The sequence below is a fragment of the Falco naumanni genome, chromosome 4, assembly GCF_017639655.2.
Source record: "Falco naumanni isolate bFalNau1 chromosome 4, bFalNau1.pat, whole genome shotgun sequence".
Taxonomy (NCBI): Eukaryota; Metazoa; Chordata; class Aves; order Falconiformes; family Falconidae; genus Falco; species Falco naumanni.
Genome location: NC_054057.1, coordinates 83,270,727 through 83,293,387, shown reverse-complemented (window position 1 = coordinate 83,293,387; position 22,661 = coordinate 83,270,727). Strand labels below are relative to the sequence as shown.

Sequence of the window (22,661 nt, the reverse complement as noted above, 5' to 3'; positions counted from 1 at the left end):
TGGAGTGGGATAAATTATCTGAGGCTTAAACTGGATTAGATGTTTATGACATACATAATTGGAAGCACAGACAAAAAGAAGTAATACAGAAAGGACCATATAACCTCGTAGAACTGAGGACACACACCTGTCTTTTATCATTTCATTTTGCAGCCAGAAGGTCTGGGATTCCAGCCACTGCTAGGTGACCACATACCTGCTGCTTCCGAAAACATTTTCTTTTTTCACCTCCAGCACCTCATCAGGAGACTGAGGGGATTTTCTTTCAGATGTGTGCTTTGATACTTTAATCCCTGTCTCATCATCAGCCCAGTACTAATTGTTTCAATACGCTTTACAAGGAGTTATACCTGACGTCAATCAAGAAAACAAATTTCATGCAGAGAACCAGGACATGCTTTAGTGGAGGGCACAGACCCCTCGCTGCTCTCCAGGTAGGGGCTGGGAGTCGGCTGCCCCCTGTACAGGTACAAGTCAGAGCCGCCTGGCAGCAGCTCCCCGGGGCGGCTGCAGACACAAATCCTCATGAGGTTTTTAAAACTGGCTTAATAAGACCCCATCGACGCTGAAGTGCCCTGACTGCACGTACTCATTGGATGATGCCAGCGATGACGCGTTTCTTTATATCACTGCATGTCTTTTACAGTTTTTGAAGCGCTGCGGTGTGAAATAACCCGCACCGGCTCGGTTTTTTCCTCAGTACCAGCACCGCCCGCCCACCGCCGCTGCCGCCGCCTCAGCGACCACCTCCCGCCAACGGCTCGGGACACGACGCTACGTGACGTCACGCCCCGCGCGGCGGGCCCGCCCTCTCCCGCGCTCGGGGCCGCCCTCTGGCCGCTGGGGCTCGTCCCGCCCCCGCCCTGCCTTGCCTTGAGTCCTGTCGCCCGCTTACCCCCGCCCCGCCTGTCGGCTTCTCCAATTGGAAGAGGAAGGCGTTGACCGACACGCCTGTCGCCCAATGAAACGCAGCATTAGCGGGGCGGGAGAGCCGGGTGGGCACCTCCCTCGGCAGGCGGTGGCGGCGCTCCCTGGTTGAGGGGGCCGGGGGCTCCTCGTCCCCCCCGCCCCACCGGCACCGGAGGCGGCCGCTGGCTGAACCCGGGCCGAGAGTTAGGGAGCGTCTTCCCGCCGCTCGCCGACCCCCCGGCGCCCCCTCGGCGCTCGAAGAGGAGCGGGGCGGCGGTGCCCCCTCCCCGGGCAGGGCCTGCGAGCCGCGCCCCGCCGCCGCCGCCGCCACCCCTCCCCCCGGCCGGCTGGCCGCCCCCGGCCGCACCCCTCCTCCCCTCCCTCCGTAGCGTCGCTCAGCCGAGCCGGGAGAAGGGGAATGGGCGGTCCCGGCCCTTAGCCCCCGGCTGCGGGTGGTGCTCCTCCTCCTCCCGGGTCCCAGCGTCTCGGTGGCCTCCGCCCGATGCTGGCGGAGCTGGCTGGGGTCTCCGCGGCGTTGTGAGCGCTCCTGCCGTCCCGCAGCCGCCATGTCCGGCGTGGTGCGCACCCTGAGCCGCTGCCTGCTGCCGGCCGAGGCCACGGGCCGCGCCGGGGAGCAGCCGCGGCGGGAGGGCAAGGAGCGGAGCCGCGATGCGGAGAGGGAGGCGCGGCGGCGGAGCCGGGAGATCGACGCGATGCTGGCCCGGGAGCGGCGGGCCGTGCGCCGCCTGGTCAAGATCCTGTTGCTGGGCGCCGGTGAGAGCGGCAAGTCCACTTTCCTCAAGCAGATGCGGATCATCCACGGCCGCGAGTTCGACCAGAAGGCGCTGCTGGAGTTCCGGGCCACCATCTACGAGAACATCCTCAAGGTGAGGGGCGGTCGGGGGCCCGGGCCGGGAGTAGGGGGGAGCGGCGGTTACAGTCGCCTTCGCCCGCAGCAGCCGGGGCGGCCGGGGATGGAGGCCGGCGCCGACGTAGCCCGCAGTTGTGGAAGTTTGGGCCGTGCCCAAAATCGCCGTCGGAAAAGGATGTGAGCTCGGCCGGGGCGGCGGCGGCGGCTCCCCCGGGCTTTCTGCGCCGCGCCTTGGATGCGCCGGCCGGTCGGGGCAGGGGGTTCCGCGGGGCAGGTGTTCGGGAAGGCGTGTACCTTTTGTGCGACAGCCTGGCGGGCCGCGGGAGGCCAGGCTCCCTGCCGTTCCAGCGCTGGCCGTCAGAAGGCCTGGCTGAAAAAAAAAAAGCTCAAAGGAAACTTCCCTGCGAAGGCGATTGAGAAGAGCTTTGTGGAAACTCAGAGGAGAGAGGATATAGGTGTGGCCTTCGTTCTGGAAAAAAAACATTACGAGAGCATCCTCAAAGTCAGAATGGGAGAAACTTCAAATTTGGAAGATACGCAGAGGGATTTCCATGCCTCGGCCGTGTGCCTTTGAGATAGGATGAGAAATGAATCTTCTTACAGATGTTGTGACTGCAAGTGGTTGTTACTTGTACATCTTTAGAAATGGAGGGGCATAGGCCCTTAGAGTTGAGTAGTGTGGGATGTTACCAAGAATAGCGCTGAAATGGTAATAACTTTGGTTTAGTGCCTTTGTAAAAAGTTTTTGTTGAATCTATGTGCAGGCTTTATAGTGCTGGTAGTGTTTTTCTCTAGTGATGGGAGAGTCTCAAGGCTACTGGTAGAGCTCACAGTGCCTTTGGCCTACAGACAATTAAAGAAAATCAGCCTTGACAAAAGCTGTTTCTTTCTGGGAAAGAAGCTTTGATGCCCTGTGCAGGTAGAAGTGATTGTATTTCAGAAAATACCTGAAGATGCATAAAAAGCTTGCTTAAGAATATATATCTCTTCGTTTTCATAATCGTGCTCTAAAAACCTGCTAGTTTCCCACCTATATTTTCCTGTAGGAATGTCGCTGTTCTTACGTGGGCATGAATTTGTGAGGCTCTGTGAGATTTCATAGAAGATTAAAGGAAATGGAACTGCAAGTTAAGAATAACAAGTTACCGCTGAAATTTTAGATTTGTTTTTAAATAAAAGCTCTACATGCACTTTGTGCATATGCACGCTGTGTGCGTGCATACGGTGACCCTTGTCATTGGCTTGCAAGAATGCCAGTGTATCATGATGAGCTTTTGCTTCTGTTAGTGAACAGGAAAATTGTTGGCTAATTTTCTTTTTTTCATCCATTTTCAGGTTTGCAGCAACCCATTTAACTGCAAGAAAGTTGAAGCTCAGAAACTTGCCTTTCATTGTAGTTATGCAAGCAAAGAGAGTGTTACAAGTGGCTTTGCTTTTCTTGTTTTTTAAATATCTATACATCTAGAAATAAGAAGTCTTATTTTAGAGGTCTTAATGCTTATTTTAGTACTCTAGTGATTTATGTGTTACTGCTACTGATTTAAATAGTAGCAGAGGCTTTTAAGTAAGCAGTTTGTGAAAAAGGAAAAAATCTGAGACTCTTTAAGTTGTCTAAGCAATACTAGTTGTAGTAAAATGTTGTGATATTTTATGTATGCAGCAGGTGTAAAACTTGTAGCAGTAGGACTTTAGTGTGCTTTGGAAAGGAAAGTGTCTCCATCTTGTAGTAGGGGAGGCTGAGTTATGCACTTGAAACACTTGTCTGCTGGATGGCTTTGGGCACATTTGTAGAACTTAGAGTGGAATCCAGGTCCTCAAGGTAGCAGTCAGTTCTGACTTCAAGACTGGTAGTTAACAACACTTCTTGGACTGTTGTCAGTTGAACACCGTTTTAAGCCTCCTAAACTAAAATTTGGAAGTATTTTTCAAATGAGTTAACATGGTTCAACAGATAGCCCTTTTGTCCTTGCAGATCATATTTTGGGAGTGTTAGGTTAGGCTGCCCTTCTAGGTACTTGGACAGCATATGTGAGACTCTTCCTTCTTTTATTCCTCCGGATCGCAGAGATGGCTCTTGCGTATAAGAATACAATTTACTCTTCACCTGTAGGTTTTGGGGAATGGCTTGAGAGTGGTTGCTGTGGGAAGAGTAGGCAGAAGGAGGGAAAGCAAATGAAGGGAACTAAATGAGTTTTCTGGTGGGAAGGAGGTCCGAGACTGGAGTGTAGGGAGAAGGCAGTAGATATTCTGTTTGCATGTTGCTCATCTGAAAGAAACCTCATAACACCATGATATTCTGCCACAATCATCAGGAAGATGAAATCAAATACCAAGACAGAACTTTCAAATACAAGATAGGCTTTCAAAACACAATGTTTCAGGTAAATTTATTTTGCTTCTTTAATGACATAAATTGTCAAGTGAACCTCACTGCTGTTCTTTCTATAATAAAGTGTTTAGACTACAGGTGCTTTTTGCTTTTCAGGAAGTTCAGACTAGAGTGATCACCCATTAAGACTAAGTGGAGCAGAGATCACCATGCACATAACTTACAAGAAAAGATGAATAAGATTAATTTTTATAATAACGATATGTGGACATTGTGAAGTGATAATGATCCTATTGAATAGCATATAAATCTGTTTGACGTCGTAAAGTACAGCTGCAGCAACCTTAGCCCCTTTTCCACACAGTTCTCAGCATGGTCAAACAATGGTTCTGTTAAGCTTCTACATCACTGAGATCTGAGTTAGAAATGCAGTGTAAATCTCTGGGATTAAATGGTCAATTTTCGTTTTCCAGCCATGACTAAACTTCGCTCTGCAGGAGGAGGTTTCCTACTCTCTCAATAGTGCTTGATATTTCTGAAGTACTTATTGCAGTAGTATTTAGGCAGTCTATACAGCTTACGGAGAAAGAACAAACAGATTCAGATAACAGAACCTGAAACCTCTTTGAAAATAACAGTGCTAAGTATGAATTAATGTTACTGTCAGCATCCACTTTATTTTGAGTTTTCAGCTTCTCGTGTTTCTAATATCTTCTCAATGCTGAGTTCTTTCCTTACTCTGTTCTCTCCATTTCTCACCCCCACTTAGGGGAAATCCTGGTTAGAAACAAAATGCTGGAACGAAATAAATCTATGATACAGAATTTACTTTTCCATTTAGTACAGGTGATGGTTCAGGGCCTTGCTAGCTTTTTCTGGCATTTGTGGGACAGTCTTCAAATACATTAGTTTTGCTTTGGTTTAAGGTAAATAGTCATCGGTTAACTAGGGTTTTGCTTGTTAATCGAGGCTAAGTTTCAAAGTAACTTTTTGGAACTTCTTGGTGATTGAATTGAAAAGCAGTAGTGTTAATGTTCTGGTATGAGTACACAGGCTTCACGACTTTAGCACACCCACCTGGAAAAGGAAAGTGGATAGGACAGGGCTAGCTGCTGCAGCATGAATTTTAAGGTGACTCTTGGGATATACAGAGAAACTTGGAAAACTTTTGTGTACCTTGTTTCAAATCTAAGAAATGACTGGTGGTGTTACATGAGCATTTTGATGCCTTCAAACTGTAGCTGAAGGAATCTTGTTAATACCTTCCAAAACAGATTGGTTGGTCTTGCTACTCTACTTGCTTCCTTTGATAACAGTTAAAAGAGCTTAGATGCTTGATGAATTGTGGCTCTGATGTTCCTTGTCTAAATTTTTTTTGTTGTTGTTTCAACTATGAGAATACCATGGCTGCTTGAAAAAAACCCAGTTTAGCTGCATAAGAAAGTAACTAATGTACAAGCACCAGAGTGGTACTTGCACCAGCTTGTTTGGGAGATTTCAATCTGAAGAGAGGAAAAATTTGTCTTTTAAAAGCCTGAAGTATAATCTAATGAGGTTTTTGGTAATGTTAGTTTCTATGTTGAAAATGAGAAGGCCAGCTCAAGGTTTCAATACATCTGTGAGTGTTTTCTTGTGTGTGGCCTGAATTGTGATGGTTGACTAAGGAATTGAAAAGCCTGGAATTGCGAAGGAAAGGACTACTCAGGAAATGATGTGTAACTTCGTTTGTGGGCTCTAAGTGGGGGAAAAAACCCAAAGATTTTGGACATGAAAACTCCCTGAGGATATATCTTTTGGACTTTTGAGTGCAGTTGCAATACCCTTGAGCATATCCAAGAGCATTTCTCCTTGATGAGTTGAATATGAGTGACAGTGAAGTGGGCAAAATGAGTAACCTGTGCTGAAGTCCCATTTTAAGAACAACTTCGGACTTCTGCAACCAATACTAAGCCTAGACTGCTGCTGCTTCGTTGTTACAGGTACTCTGTATACCCTGAAGGGGCTTATGTTGTGTTTATGGTCTCTGACTGTAAGGTAGTTGTATCCTGTATCATTGAAAAACAAAACAAGAAAACTCATCTGCAACTTGCAGGTTTGAGTCAGATACAATCTCTGGGAAGTGGGAAAAAGACTATTCCTCAGTTTGGCTAGGAGCTATGCTTTAAGTGATCAAATTACCTAGTCATTTATAGTGCAAGCATAATTCCTTTAGTAGCCTGCAGATGAAGGGGGAATACGTCTTTCCGTTATGTAAACTCTAGAACGCTAGTTACTCTTTAAATTGATTTGACTCTACATTTCCTTGGGTTTACAGGCAAATGAATTTGGTAACTCATTAGGTGGTGACGATAGTGGCACTTAATCTGTTACTTCAGAGTTGGGGTCTAGCTGTACTGGAGTAGTTGGTCCCAGGACAGTGTCAATCTTATTTCCACTGGGACAGCTTCTTTTGAAAGGAATGACAAGGAGAATACTCTGTAGGAACTGTGGCTAATAAGGCGATTTTTCTGTTAAATTTAGCATACAAGTGCTAAAGTTCTGTGATAGAACTGGTATTTAAATCTGACTATCTTTGCTCTGTGCTTTTATCATGTAGTGGTTATTTCAATATGAAAAAGAATGTTCACAAAATTACGTAGAAAAAAAAAATGCCCTTATGAGTCTTCTTGATCTTCCTGTTACAGGTTTATTTAACCAATGAAACTCTTACTGACTTCCAGTTGATAATTTTCTGTGTCTTAAATATAAATTCCATCAGTTCTGGTGGTCTTTTTGAATTTGGGGTCTCATCTGGTTGGACCAGGAGAGAGCAATCTGCCTTCATAGTGGTGGATAGTGGAAGAGGAGTAATGGTCAATAGTAAGTGATAAATATTCCCTGTTGTTCCAAAATGGAGCTCACAGTGTTCTTGTGATGTAGTCATTAGTATTGCAGAACGAGTTTTAGTCCCTGGAGACTGTAGACACGTACTTTGATGTGTTCCAGACAAATGTTTAGTCACTTGAGTGACTAAATTTGGGAGCTTACGTTATATTCAGTGAGTTGAAAATACATAGATTTTCGTAATTAACTTGGAAACAGTATTGGCAAAAAAATTAGCGAATTGTGCTACTAACTGTTTACAAGAAAACTTCAGAGCAAAGGCAAACTAGTACACATTGTTTGAAAAAGTATGTTCAATACAAATGAAAACAAGAGAAGAAGGAATCGGAGACTGTAGAGTTTCCAAATGAGTTTCCTTCACTTGCATGGGTTTTCTTCACCCTTGCGGGGGTCAGGTTGAAGGCCCCTCCCTCTCTACCCTTCCCTTCTGTCTGAGCACGTCTGCTGGGTACTGTGGCAGTGTGTTTGTGAGGGCAGCGTGACAGGGTCTTGCAAAGCCTGGTGGGGGTACTTCTGGAACTGCAGATCCTGCTTCTGTTCTATTGAAAGCATGAACTAATTATGAACTAAATACTAGTGTGATGGTCTCAGGAAAGGGAGAAACCAAGTAATGTAATTCTGAAAGCATTAACTTGGAACTTTTTTCAAAGTCCAGCACCAGTACCTTTAAGGGCATCATCTCTACTTTGTGCCTAGTTGCAAGTAAAGCTTGCAGTGAAAGTATTTTTCTTCTGCTGCATTTGTCGTTTTGCTGGATTCAGTCAAAAACAAGGATTCTCTTCAGAGTTTCCAGACAAGCAGACATTGCTGCTGCTCCCAGTTCAGAGATTCAGTGGCTAATCCAAGTGTTTCTTAATGTTTGTGATCGTGTGGACTAAGTAAATGACACTTCCCCTTTGTTCCCATTTTTATTTGTATGTTGGGCTCGAAGGTAGGTCATCTTTAGTGCTTACCGTGCTCTCACCTGGGTGGTACTGGAATATGTGAATGGTGAAAATACGTACATAACTGGTGAGGCTTTCTGTTGCCTGACTGGGCGAACTGGTGCTGCTCCCACCCCTACCCTTGTGTCTATCTCACCTTACAGCAAGCTAATATAGGTGGTGGAAACCACTTTTCATATAAATTATTTTGGTGACGTTTGCTCACTGGATCACATTGTGGGCTCAGACAAATGACAAACCTATCAGACAAGAGATTGTGAATCTACACTACCAGAACAGATGCCCCTTTTGATGGTGCGTAATTGTTAGGCTGATTGCTCTGTAATTCGAAACCTTATCCTTAATGACATTGGGTTCTTGGCTGCTGCTTGGCAATAACATTCCAAGGACATAAATCAAATAAAAACACCATTAATGCTTTTACGATAGTGCGCTCTAAAAGTCTGATCATCTTGCTATTAGCTTGTTAGTAGTAGGTCACCTTCTTTCCAGTGTTCCAGACCAATTCAAAAAAAGTGCTTACAGCTATATTTGCAAACACCGACAGCTTTCTTTTTAAAAATTGTATTTGAGAATGTCGTCTTTAGAAGGTTCAGATATTTTCTAAAAATACATGTAGGTTACATTTTATCATCTTTCTTTACTTGCCAGTAGGCTTTACTGCTGAGAAGTCCAGTCCTATCAATGGGATTCAGGTTTTTCTTGTATTGGCACCAGTGATCATGGAGATGTAGTTTTTTGGTACAGCTGGACCAGTGTTCATATAGTTGCATCACATTGTACTGTTCCACTGGCTCAAAGGGTGCATTAGAAGTATCTTCCTAAGATGAGAATGTTCCTTTTGGCATTAGCTCAGGTTTATATTGGTCTTGCGAATTGTGATCCCCAGGCTTTGCCAGTTGCTTGTCAACAACAATGAGTTAAAACACACAGTAGGAAACACATTTGAATCTCCCTGTTGCCTGCAGTGTGCATGTTAGTTTACAGCCATAGGAGAAGACAGTATTGTCTATTAGCTGTGACTTGGAGTACCCTGATCAAGTATTCATCAGTGATCAGCGCTTCTCCCACAGCAATGATTTCCGTAAGTGATATGTGGATGCTGGAGATCTAGGGCTTTTGTATGAGGTTGCACAGTGTATTAGTTGTAAAAGCTTATAAAGTAGCTGCTACAGTATTTCATTTCTAACAGTTACTTTGTCATCTGTGATCTCATACTAGTAGTTCCTTAAAATTATTCTTTCTTCCAAGAAAATGTACCAGAGACTTTTTTTTTCTATTTGTGTACAGACTCTAGATAGTTTTACAAGTTCTGTCTAGGCACTTGGCTAGAATAATCAAAACTTCTGATCACTTGACTGTTGATTTGCATATGGAAGAACCTGTCCTTGCTCCTGAATGAGTGCCCCCCAATCCATTGTGTGTGTGGTGCTTAACTGTGGTGAGTTCACTTGGCTTCTTGAGTTGGTCCATCTGGTGAAAGGTGTGAGATTTTAAGGATAACTAATATTTCAAGCACTGGAGTATGTGAATAATTTAAAACATGAATGGTTTTTTTTGTTGTTATGTAGTAGTGTAACTGCTGATGTAAGATATTCTTAAATCAAGCTGCTTTTTAAATACTACAACACTTTTTTTCATGTACTGGCAAGCATCACTGGCTTCAAGTGACATTAGCTGGTGATAACCTTTCTAATAATTCTCACAAAATCATTTAATTATTACTTAAAAATACAAGACAGTCTGAATTTTTTTAAAAGCTAGAACACTTTCAAAAGTAAAGGAGAAAAAATATATTTGAGCCAGTCCCAGTAATGAGCATTTGTGCAAATGCTCATAAAACCTTCATCCTGCTGGTGAGTAGCAAACAGTCTGCTTAGTACCTAACAGCTGGGCTCTGTCAGGCCAAGGATTTAGCGCTTTGTCTCTGACAAAAAAAAAAGAAATCCCACAACCAAAAACGGGTACAAGAACAGGTAATGTGATACTTTGGTATACTCTTCCAGTTATTGGCAGCCTTTGGTTTCGGAAACTTCTTGAGCCAGGAGTTGCATCTGGAATGTAATCGAATAGTCCTCTTTGAACCTCTCTTCCACCAATTTGTCTTAGTTGCTTTTTGAGTCCATGCTTTATACTTTTGGCCAACATCTGACGTAAATGAGTTTGTCTGACTGGGGGTGTATAGGAAAACCCCTTCTTTTAGTTTAATCTTCTGTTTAATAACTGTGCTGCTATACCACTTGTACTTAAGTAGCAAGGGGCAAGGAAAGAATAGTCTTTTGTCTACTTGCTTTCTGCAAGTGGTTTGTAGTTTTGCATATTTTGGGTATATCGTTCCTTGGTTACTTTATTTCAAAACTGTGGCCTTCTAGATCCATATAGTGTTTTCTTCTGTGTGACCTATGGTCTTTCATGAGTTAGATCACACGTGACACACTTGTAATGCCTTTTTTTGTTCTACCCTATTTCCATTCAGGTTTTGTGCATGCTGGGGTTTTATACAGTGACTTGATTATGTTAAAAATTATTAGGAAAGGAATGGAACAGAGAACTTCCTATTTTTTCCTCCCTGACTGGTGCTTCCAGTATGCTGCTGTTTTGCCATCTTCTAATGCCTGACACTACTGTTATCTGTGGAATGTAATTCTTTTCATCTTCACTTATTCTGGGTACTGCTTTGCTTGCAGCACAAAAGATTTAGATCTGTTGAAATAAATTTCTGAACAGTTCATATCAAAAGTTGTTGTCACAGGTTTTTTTGGTATATGCCAAATTTGAAAGCAGAATGGTAATTGACAGTATTCAGTCTTCTGAATGAAAGAGTGAATTGACTTTTTTTTTTTATGGTAGTAGAAAAGCTGTCATATCACTGTTGGGAAGGTTTCCTGTGAAATGAGCACCACAATTGAAAGTCTGGTGTTAACTTCATAGTGCTTGGGAGGGACTGTTGTACCTGTAATAAGACTTGTTTGCTGTTTTTTTTCTTATTGGTAGCAGTGGTGTCTGTATCCAAGTTCAGTTTTGATAAATGTGCTTTATTAAATATATTGAACTATTCCATTCATTCTATAATAAATGGAAATTCTAGGAATTTTAATTAAATTTAACCTTCTAAATGAAATATTTACTTCAGGGCTTCAACAGTATGTATAAATTTTCAAGCAGATTTAACTATATAGATAGATAAAAGTGACTCTGGCTGTCTCACATGATGGTCTTTTTGGAGCAAAGAGGTATGGAAAGTGTTCTGAATGTCTTTCTGGAAAGAGGAGACCTTTCCTGTGGTAATTTGTTCTGCAGGTTAATTGGGCAAGGATTATCAAATGTTCGTTGTGGCTGCAAAAAATTGTGTAACCAGTAACTCTGAAATGCGAGAATAGCAAAACATGGGATCTAAATTTGGCAAGTTCTCTGCTTATCCTCATCTTTCTGACATCTGCTTGTAGCATTTATGGAACTGTTTGGCAGAGATGGAGAAATGTTAAGTTTAGATTCGCTTTACTGGACATCTTGCTGAGTCACAAAAACTTTTAACTGCTAAGACTTGGGTGGAAGAAATGCTAGCTGTTTTCCTTTTACTCCTCATATATATCGCAAATCTGGTGTGTTCTACAGATTCTGATTTTGAGAGGTGTGTTCCTGTGGGTCTGTTTAGGACAGCATTCTTGCTAACCCCTTTCTTATTTTTTATGTTCTTCATTCAGTGTTTAAAATTGACCTTCTGTGTGTGTCTATAGACGTCTGTTCTGTCAGTGCTAGCACCACTGGTCTCTACATTGGAACCTGCCATTCAGTCCCAGATCAAGCTCTGTATGTGATTTGGTGGCAACCATTTCCGTTTCTTACACGGTCAGAGGAAGGTGCTGATGCTACAAGCTGCCCATGAGCCTGCAGTAGTTAATGCACTCACATAGGGTCTGTGAGGCCAGAGTTTGGTTCCCTGTCTTGCCCCAGGGAGATTCAAACTCTCATTTCCAAGGAGCAGCAGCCAGCATATAAGTGACTATTCTGGGACTGGAGCAGTCTCTGCACCCTTGATTGAAACTCTGTTCTGTGGGTTTCTCCGAACAATTGATGAAACTTTCCTTAAGAACTGTCTCTCAGGATCTTCCGTATCTTCACTGGCAGCAGGAAAAGGCAGAGCAACAGTGCGGGGAAAGGCACCGAGGCTGAGGTCCCGGTGCCGCTGTCTCTGAACTGGAATTGTGTGATTTTACGGTCGTTCCTTTGAGATGCCGTGAAGGGAATGAGATAGCTCTGAGATGGGTAAGAGTTAAATCAGTCCGAAAGCTGTAAGGTAGAAAAGCCAAGCTGAGCAGCTGGGGGAGATGGTTGCAGGGAGCTGGAGCCCAAGCAGGTGAAAGGTCAGAGCTGGCCTCTGTGGGCTGGGAGCTCTGTCAGTCGGTGTGGGAAGATGGTGATCAACCTCTGACATACAGCACTGCTTAACCATTTCTGTTCATAAACACTTTGTCTCACTGAACAGAAACAAACCTGGTGCTAAATGCCTAGAAATAGCAGTGTCCCACTGGTCTGGGTTACCACAGTGCTTTGGAGAAATCTCCAAAGTTCTCATCTGGGGGTAGGGGGGAGCTGACACTGGCTTTGAATGGCGGCCAGGATGGTGTTTTGTGCAAGTGATGGGTTTGCAAAAGTGCCTGAGGTTGTGAGACGTCGTGCGGGCATCTGCAGTTCAGAGGCAGAACCTTGTAAGTGGTTTTTTTTCTCCATGCTTACGTTTGTTAACACTGTTCAAATAATGCAGATCTAAAGACTTCTGTTAATAAAGGGATAAACTCTGTAACTAGGAATTACAGTTGGCTTTTGGTCTATGTGACAGTTACTAAATAGTTATGTCTGGAATTAAAAGCAGCAGTTTGTACAGATATATTTAATTTTAGTCTTGTCATGGTATTGTGGAGATATATTCTCTACTTTATAAAAAGAAAGTAACAATCACTAGAGAATCATAAATATTTACATTTTTGGAAACTGCACTTCAGGAGCGCTGTTGCATAGTGACAACAGCAATGCTTCACTTTGAGTTCCTGTTCTGCGACACTCACACGAAGTTGCCTCTCACTTCCCTCTCCAATCTTAATTTCCATTGAGAAAGTTACTGTTCTTGTGTGGTGCTGTTAAATGTCTGGAGAGGTGAAAGGTTCAAGTGTTAAGAAAACATATGTGCAGTCTTGATAGCTTAAAGTATGCAAAAAAAAATATTGGTGCAATAATGTTAAGGTTCATGTGAATAGCTATGGAAACAGAACTTCAATTTTTCTTTTTTTTATTAATTATCTTAAACTGTAAAACTAAAAGATCAACACAGTGAGAAGTAGTTTAATATGTCCCACAGATTTTACTTGTGAATTAGATGATACTTGAAGATACTAAGCCACCATTAACAGGTCTATCCATAATTATAATGGTACTTACTCTTGGGAAATAACTATTGGCCAGTTGAAATTATTTACTATAGGTATAGTTAGATTCAAGACTGAGGTTTCAGAGTTACTTAATCTCATGTGTTTGGCTTGTTGCCTGTGAAATTAAGTTTCCATAAAACCTGCAAAATGTGAAATTAAGCAGTGTCAGTAATCCTGAGTTAAATTTGAGAACTAGTTGACTTTCCTTCCAGATTTTTTTCTAGATATTGAGTACCAAAACCTACTTGTCGTGACTTCTTAGCAAATGTGTGGCTAGTTCAAAAAGTAAGCTGATGCTGATGGAAAACAGCACCTGCTTTACTGAGCTTAATGGCTTGAAATCTATGCAGTGCCTTCAGTCCTCTTGCCGCTGGGCTTTCCTGCTGGAGGTAATCATCTGGATGGAAGTGTCTCAATGGAAGATGCTCATGTACAGCAAATTTTCAAGGAATCTATCAAGTTGGATAGCTGTGTTGTATAGCAGCCATGTATATTGTGTCAAAATTGTGCTTTACAGCAACATGTTTTTCGGATCTTACTGGTTTGTTATTGCTATCTTTTTTACCTAAACATTTAACTAATTGGTGGATGCGTAGAGCACTGGAAGTTACCGAGTTTCCTCAGTTCTGGATGCTCAATGTAATTTGCTTCACCAGAATATATTCTTTCAATAGTATTTTTTATTTTATTTTTTTAAAAATTTATTTTTTTTAGTGCTCTTCTGATCTAATGCTTGAGAAAGCTAGTATGTTCTTTTTGGTATCTAAAACACAAAGGGAACAAAAAAGATGGAAGAATACGGGTTTCAGGCATGGTGTTACTTTTAAAACTACAACTATGAGGATCATACATTATTTCTCAGATACTTTTCTTACACATTTCATGTTTACTTTGATTATCTGTTGGTAGTAGTGCTTGTCACAACTAGCTGTTGCTGCAAGAATTTTTTTCCACCTGGAGAAATATATTATGGCTAAGCTGCTTACACAAGCAAGCTGTTTCTATCTTATTTCTGCTGGAGATGTTACAATAAACAATGTTTATGTTTCTTTCCTGTCTCAGCAGAATAGTATATATAAAAAAACCAACCAACCAAACAAACCAACACATACACACACACCCAAAAAAAAAAAAAAGAAGCTTCAAGTACCTCTGAGTCTTTGTTCTTTTACCTTTTACATTTTAATCTTTTTATCACTGACTTTCTTATCTGAATCATTCTTTAGGGCTGCAGGGTTCTGGTTGATGCACGGGACAAACTGGGGATCCCTTGGCAGTACACCGAGAATGAGAAACATGGGATGTTTTTGATGGCTTTTGAAAACAAAGCTGGAATGCCCATAGAGCCTGCCACCTTCCAGCTCTATGTACCAGCACTGAGTGCGCTGTGGAGGGATTCAGGAATCAAGGAAGCCTTCAGCCGTCGGAGCGAGTATCAGCTGGTGAGTACATCCATCTTCATGGTGGGAGGAAAAAAAGTTCCCTTGTATAAATCTCTCCTCAGTTGAAAGATTGCTTGCTGCGTGCAAGATTTAGCTATCATAGGAGCCGTTTGTTGTTAACGCTGTAAATCTGAGCACTTCAGCAGCAGAAACAAGTGGTAATTGGAGCCAAACTTGAAAAACTACATGGCAGTAAGAGGGAGTGGAAAAGTGCTCGACTGGATAAACTGGAAGAGCAAGAGGAACCAAAAAAGGCAGGAATTGGTTGAACTAAAAATATTTTAGCAGCTCAGTAGGTCTGTTCATAGTAGGTCACTGATGAAGGCACACTTAATTTGTAACTTTCCAGTCCTGCCAGCTTGCACTATATTGATACTGGCAAACTATTCCTGCATGCTGATCTTTTGAAGTGAATGCAACACCCATTCTGGCTGCTGCTATTTGACTGTTTCTTTTCATCCTGACATCTGCAAGTGAAACTTGGATAAGAAACTGAAAGATGACAGTGAGCGTAAAAATGTGCTATCTTCCTTGCTTTCTTGTTATTACATTTTCGTGCTCTTGTGCCAAAATAGCTGCACTTCTTGTATGGGATATGTTTCTAACAGCTGTTCATAATCCACTCCTTTTTCTTCCTGTGTACAAAATGGAGATGTTTTCTTTCTCTTCTTTCTTCTCTGTTCAGTGAAAGAAGGTACTGATCCATGCAATCTAGTACCATGGTTAGTAGTTCTTGTAAAATGACATGGGAAGATTTCCTAATTGTTCTAATAATATGTTAAAATCATAGAGATACATTTAATTATGCTTAAGTCTGCAGGTAGAAGTCTGTTTTGCGTGTTCTGCCCCCAAACTGCATTTAGCTTTTCTTAAAAAACAAAAACAAACTCAAAAAACCCAGTTAAAAGTAAAATTCTTCATGCCTGGATATGTTACCAGTGTTTAATTGGAGGAGTTAGGTAGATGATATATCTATATATATCTGATATACGGCTTTGTATAGTCTCCCTTAGAACCTTACAGAGGAATTTAATACAGCTGAAGGAAAACTAGAGAAATTCAGTAGTGAAATTTGCGTTTGCTTCCTCATGCTGCTCCTCTGTGTGGGTTTCCCAGTTGTCTAATACTAGTTAAACTCATGTTGCAGCCCGTAGATGCTCATCTGTCTCCACTATTAAGATGCCTATTTGAGTCTTTTTGTTGCATAACTTTGAAATCTGTCTCTGAAGTATCTTGAGACTGGTAAATGACTAAAGAATAAATAAAATGGCTAGGTAAAACTGTCACAGGATGGTTGTATAAATCTCATTTCCTTAGGCTAAAAATGTAACAGTTTCTGTGTTAACAGCACTGAGGATTGGGGGGTGAGGAGGGTGATATGCAGGGGCGAGAGAAGACAGGTTAATTGTTCCATAATTCCTAGCATCTGTAGGCACAGACTAAGACTTTGCTGTTCTAAGCACTGTTCAAATGTGGAATAAAAAGATGGCTGAGGCCACAGGGAACTTGAATTTAACATGAGACAACTACTAAGAGAATCCAGTATAATAAGCAATAATTGCATCGACAGCCTGTTAAGAATTTTTTTTAGTTCTGGGAAATGCTATGATCAAGCATTGGTCTTGTTTCTAGGTGGAGATTCAGATTGGGATTACGTGGGAGATTCATTCCTGTACTGGTTAGCAATGAAATTGCATCAAATGGGGAAAAAAGAAGTCCATCTTGAATAAATAGCATTCCAAGACTGGTAGACCTACCTCTGCATTCTCTGGCTTTGAGGATTAAACAGGAAATATCAAAAAATAAAAAAGCCCCACAAAAACCGAGCCCACAGGCACGCAAGTGATCATTAATATGCTGTCATCTTCAGCATCATGGTGTATGTCTGTCATGTGTCTTTTTGGATGGCATTCATACAACCTGTTCAGATGTTACTGGGGCAACTGGAACTGCTGCAGTCACCGGAACTGTTAACAGTAGTGCAGCGATGCGGTGTGTTATAGAAGTACTATGTAACTTGGTCCCAGTTCATCTGCATCTGTGGCACTAACAACTTGAAAATCCTGGGTGCTGTTATTTTACTGTGTAGGCTGCATTACCAGGAGTTTACGAAGTACCTCAATTACAAACAAAAGGCGCTTGCTGCATAGAAGTTTTTTTAAATGTAGTAGATTGTTCTCAAGCATACAAATGCTACTTCTGAATTGATCACTAAAGAAATTATTAACACATTAACCTGAACAAGTTCAAGTTTCCATGCCTTGTTTCTAGGTTCAGCAGAAGTCTGATTCTCTGAGTACATAGGGATTAGCAGCAGTATAATTCCTTGGTTGTTTTTTTTTTAAAAAAAAAAAGTTAAAAACTGCGAAACTTGAAAGAAAGCAGGTAGTTTAAGGAGCTGCCTTATTTATAATTGCGTATGATATGTATAAACCCATACCTTCATTTAGTTTAAACCCTTGCTGGATATAGATTAATGTAAATAAATAGAAGCCAGATATAGCAGACTCTGAGAAAATAAATCTTTTCTGAACTGATTTTAACTAAGGCTAAAGAAAACCTCTGCATCAGCACTCCCTTTCTTACTAAGTCAGTCAGCTATTACATGGAATATGCTTGGTTTGAATACAATTTATAATCATTATAATAGTTTTTAAATCATCACCAAAACTTTGAAGCTTTACATTACTATGATCTTTCTGAATACTTCTCAGCAGTGTTTGAAATAAACACAAGTGCTGAGCAAGGGGTTTTTTTGGTCACCCTAGTCTTACAGTCAACTGAACACCACCTCTTTTTTTTATTATTGTTATTATTTTGACTTCTAAGCTGTAAGATTATATTGGTCTGCTTTTGACCTCTGTATATTTCTCCAGGAAGTTGTGTGACTTTGTTTAAAAATAAAAAATGTTGGTTAACTAGAGCTGAAAATTGCAGTGTACAGGTGTCTTCCTATGGTCTGTAATGCTAAGCTTAATGATTGACTCAGCAGTAACAAACTTGCTGAAAGAAAATGGCTCTGACCATAACCCTATACAATCTGAAAGCTGCTTCTCTGGGACCACGGAAGCTGCCTCTGGGCATTTGAGTGTTTTCTGCTTCATGTTCAGGGCCTAGAAGTGCTGGTTGTAAATCCCTGTCTGGGTCTTTGAGCATTTCAGAAGTGAGGGGGTGGATTCTACAATAGCAGGGTGCTTTTTTTCTTCACTGTCTTTCTTAAAGCAGACTAACCAATTTCACTTTCTTTTCACAAACATCAGCCTCTCTCTCTTCCCCTGCCCCAGCCTGTTCCCACCGACCCAAGTTCCTCTGTTACTTGTATGCAAGCCAAGTAGTTTGGGGACAAAAGCTTCATTGTATGTTGGTTACATTGTCACATCTCTGTCCTCAATTTTAACTACTAGAATAGGAATTCTTTTGTAATCAGTATGTGATTTTTCTCTCTTCTCCCTTGCCCTCATTATCCTACCCCATTTTTTTGTCTTTATGTTAGAAAGGAATGCACTTATGTGTCTCAATGTCCTGTAACTTTTGTTCTTTTGAGGTTGCCTGTGGTAGTTTGGGCAACTGGATGTTAATTCTTTGTTGCCAGCAGGTGGAGACAAATTCTATTTCGAATGGCTTCTTGGAGAAAGGACTCTCCAAGGGATTTCAAACATGATTTTGCTGAAAGGGTGGAAGCATCTTCAGTTCGAGCCTAATAACAAGGATTTGGGTATATTTGGTAATTCAGGTGCATGTATCTGTGAGCTTTTTTCCATCTGTAAATGATGTTTCTTTTTATGTCACAAACCATGGAGACTAAGGCCAATGTAGGAATTGCTTTGGTCAGGTGGGTTCTGTTTTGTTGGGTGGTTTTGCCCTTTTCCCCTCCCCGCCCCCCGCCCCCCCCCCCCCCCCCCCCTCCTCTTTCCTCCCAGGTCTGTAGTGGGAGAATGCACCTTCACTTTTGTTTTAATGTGTCCAGAACAATCAAACTGAAGTGAGGTTAGATGGTACTTTGACTTCTTGCAACTTGGTGTGCTTCATGTTGTTGTGGGTGAAGATGGGACAAACAGGGCTTGTCAGGCAAGAAAATTACACTTTTGTCATGGTCAGAAAAGATATGTATTGTACACTAGCTCTGTTACAGAGTTTAGGCTAACTGAGCAGATCTGAGAAGTCTGTCATCTGGCTTCATCAATTCGTAAATCAAAATTGATGTTGTTTTATCAGGTTTTTTAAACATGCACAATGTTTTTTAGTTTTGTTTTTAAATCACTATCCTGACTACTCCTAGACAAAGCAGTATCTTTATTTGAATGATTATTACTGCTTCCCTTCAAAATACCAAGTCTTTCTAGCCTGTAACTATGTATTTCAAGAACTCCTGAACTTCTCCTATGGTACAAATCATATTCTCATCTCTTCAGGATTGATGAGGCTATTTACTGTGAATTCCAAAGCTTATTTGCAGTTAAGGCAACTGTGGGAAGTTATTCACATGCAGCCAGAGTAGCTTCTGGCTTGTACTTAGAGATACCCACCCTTCTTGATACAGAAAAGGATATGGACATCCAAGGAGGCTGCAAAAGTCATCTGTTATAATGCAGTTATTCTTAAAATGCAGAATATATTCATGATCCATCACTGGAGTATAAATTCAATTTTAATTATTATTGATGTTCACTACACTGTTGAAAGCATTTCTAATGTTTTAATAGCTCCTATTTAAAAAAAAATTATCAGCATTAGTGGGAAGTAGTGGTTCCTGAGAGGGAAATAAGGGGCCTGCAAGTATAGGCAAAAAATTACTACTGTGTCCATAGCTATTTTTAGATCTGTGCACAGGGAATTGTATGGAACACTTCCATTAATACTTCAAATACTAAGAGCCTCTGAAGCCTTGGATGTGGGAAGACTCTGGAAAATGTTTTAAAGACCCTTTCTTTTATATCGATTCCCCAAGTCTCTAGGTGTTTTGAAGTGTGGGAGTTTTGGGGATATTTGTAATAGGACACGAGTCACTTGCCTGTGAATTAACTATGTGTTTCTTTTCCTCTAAGTGGACACTTGAAATAAATTGCAGCGGTTAAATTATGCCTGCCGTAACAGATAGTGTTCTGGAAATGCTGCATGGTGAAGAGCCTGCTCCTTGCATTAGTATAGCTTGTTGCTGCATTCTCTTTATGCAAGGAGCTGATGGCTTCAAAGGTGCATAGGCAGCTAGCTGTGTATTTTGGGCAGTATGGAGGTGAGGCACTAGTAATTTGCACCAATTCTTGATTCAGAGTGGACAAACTGTTGCTTAAATGTCTTCATTTTGGTATGGAAGTACTAGGTATGGCAGTAATGTACGATGATCAGGAGTCAGGCTATATCAGCTGCTGTAGCATGTGGAGGTTATGTGGCAGGCTTTGTCTGCCTCCGGAAGTCAAATCTAGAAGAACTGAGAGGTCGGACAGCAGAGTACTGACTTGACATGAGAAGTAGGTGACTTCTGAAGTGGCAAGTTAAATGAAAGCTACAAGGGTGGGCTCTGTTTTGTCAGAATTCTTCAGTGCATGTTTACTTAAGGATTCAAGAGATCCCTATTAAAAGTTTCCAACTGATTATTTTGTCTTTAAGATGCAAGGACAGAATAGAATTAGCCATAAAAGCATGTGTCTGTAAGCATTTTACTTTTCTTTCAGCATATAGGCTACAGCCCGAAATGCAGGAGTACTTGCACCTGGTACTGACGTCATGCACTTGCTAGTGCACTTCCTCTTGAGGAAATACTAAGTGTCAAATCGACTCCAGCTTATACAACTGGCCATAACACAAAAATGAGTTCTTCTTTTTGCAAACTACTGTTTGAATATGAGCTTACGCAAGGGACTATGAATGTTGCTTATTCTGTAAGGATGAGTTTGGGGTTTTTTGTTTCCCCCAGAGCTGTGAAACTTGCATATTTCATCAGTGAAATCTACTGGGACTTGACCAATGCTGTTGAGGTGTACAAGGAAAATAGCCACGTTGAGGTATACAAGGGAAAGTGCCAGCAGGGGAAATCTTATTACCATTTAATGCACTAATTGAGGCTAGGTAGCAACTGTTTGCCAAGTTACTTTTGAGCTTTGCTTGGGTATTCCTGGTTTGCAGAACTCCTGTGAAACTAAATTACTGCTGGGGAAATCGCGTGGATTTTTTTCTTTTCTAGATCTGGATGGGACATACCACTCTGACCCAGAGAATTTTTTAAAAACAATGGATTGACAGTAATACTACAAACCAGAAACACATGTTTGTTGTTGCTGAGTCTTCATATTTTTTAATTACACAGTGTTAGTGCTAAAGGTCAAGTACATCTGTATCTAACAATGTTAGATGATTATTTTCTTTGAAGCTAGTTTTGAAGCTGTGGATGGTAAATAGGCCTGTTTGAATTTAGCTATTACACTTAAAGAATGAGAGTGCTATTTGACCTCCCTGCCCTTACATTTGCCAGGTTGTTGTTATAAAAATAACTATTAGTGTGTTATAATATCATTTTGTTATGTTAGAATTCTGAAACAGTGGCTTAATCAGACATTAAATGTCTGATTAACTTAAAAGATCATTAACTTGCAGACTATCTGTGCAGCTTGAATAATATCCTGCTCTGGACTCATATAGCAGGGTGAGTTATGGAGATGTTTCTTTTTTAGTTAAATACCTAAGCAAGGTTTTATGCCAGTATTGCAGTAATTAAGTGCCTGAGGTTAAGATTTAAATTCTTAGTTCTTCATCTCAAGACCTCAGAAGTCTATGGTCAAGTTATGGAGTTTGACTCATCTTTGTACAGAGAAAGTTAATTGCTTGTTTAAATATAATGCTGCAAAGCATTGTAGCTGGTCTGTAATAGGAAGGATTAGCAGTTGGAGTCCCTGGCTTCTAATCCTGTCTCTAAGACCAAATAGGAAAACTTTTTTTCAGATCAAAGTGTCAAGTAAGAACTCTCAAAACAACAGTGACATTTTGTAAAAGGAGGTGAGACTCACTGAGTTATGGTTTAGGTTTTATTAAAAATTGAAAGGTAACATAAAGTATTCTAAAAATATATGCCTAAATGAGATATGTTAATGGGCCTGCTGCCACAAGAAGAACTGCTTGAGTAGCATGGTGTTTGGCTGTACCAGCACTAGTGTGTCTTGATAGTCACTGAGATTCAAGTTCAAGGCTAAGCTGGAGCAGGAGGCAGAGTTAAGGATGCCTTCACAACATATTGTCTGTCACCTACACTAAGGAATCCTGCACTTGATAATCTCAGTTTTGCTTTAAGTGCCACCGAGCAAGAGGTGAGAACAACTTGCATTTAAGGTAGGTTGGATTCAAAGCAGTGTAGAGAATCGAAGGTCATAAATCATTTTACACTGCACGTAATTTTGAATTCTAGCAAAATCCACTTGCATGATGTATTTTCTCAATGACAGAAGCCATTCTCTCAAGCAGAACCATCCGTAGAAAGTTGTGTGATGGGTAAAATGGTTATTAGCTGTTATTAAATACTTTCTGCTATTGGAAAGAAATAACGAAGACCAGAAAGGTCGTCTTTTCAAAACAGTGCAAAATGGAAAAGTGTTAGAATAGCAATTTATTACAGTACCTACCTGAAGTCTCAACCAAGCATTAAAGCTGTCTGTGCTAAATGCTTTGTGGAAAAATAAAAGGATTCCTGCCATGAATTGCTACTGGCCTTAGGTTATGACAGAATCTAACAGCTGGATGAAATGTAGCCTGCATGGAATTGGGAGGATAAGTTGGAAAGTAATGAGCAGATCATACATAATAAATAAGTGGATAACAAGAAATTGATATGCCTACCATATGGGAACTGAGACAGATGCAGAATAAAAA

The 22,661-nt window shown here is 41.3% G+C and overlaps 1 protein-coding gene across 2 annotated transcripts in view; it reads left to right on the top strand.

Annotated features, from left to right (window-relative positions):
* The first annotated feature begins 990 nt into the window (after positions 1-990).
* The window catches only part of GNA12 (G protein subunit alpha 12), a 44,705-nt gene continuing 23,034 nt past the window's right edge, over positions 991-22,661 (top strand). Inside the window, exons 1-2 of one of the 2 annotated variants that reach the window (XM_040591783.1) lie at positions 991-1,796; positions 14,589-14,804. In XM_040591783.1, the coding sequence (XP_040447717.1) occupies positions 1,476-1,796; positions 14,589-14,804 (537 nt within the window). In that variant the 5' untranslated portion in view covers positions 991-1,475. Of the gene's footprint in view, positions 1,797-3,483; positions 4,162-14,588; positions 14,805-22,661 lie in introns of those variants that run through there. The other variant, XM_040591785.1, reaches the window with a different exon arrangement.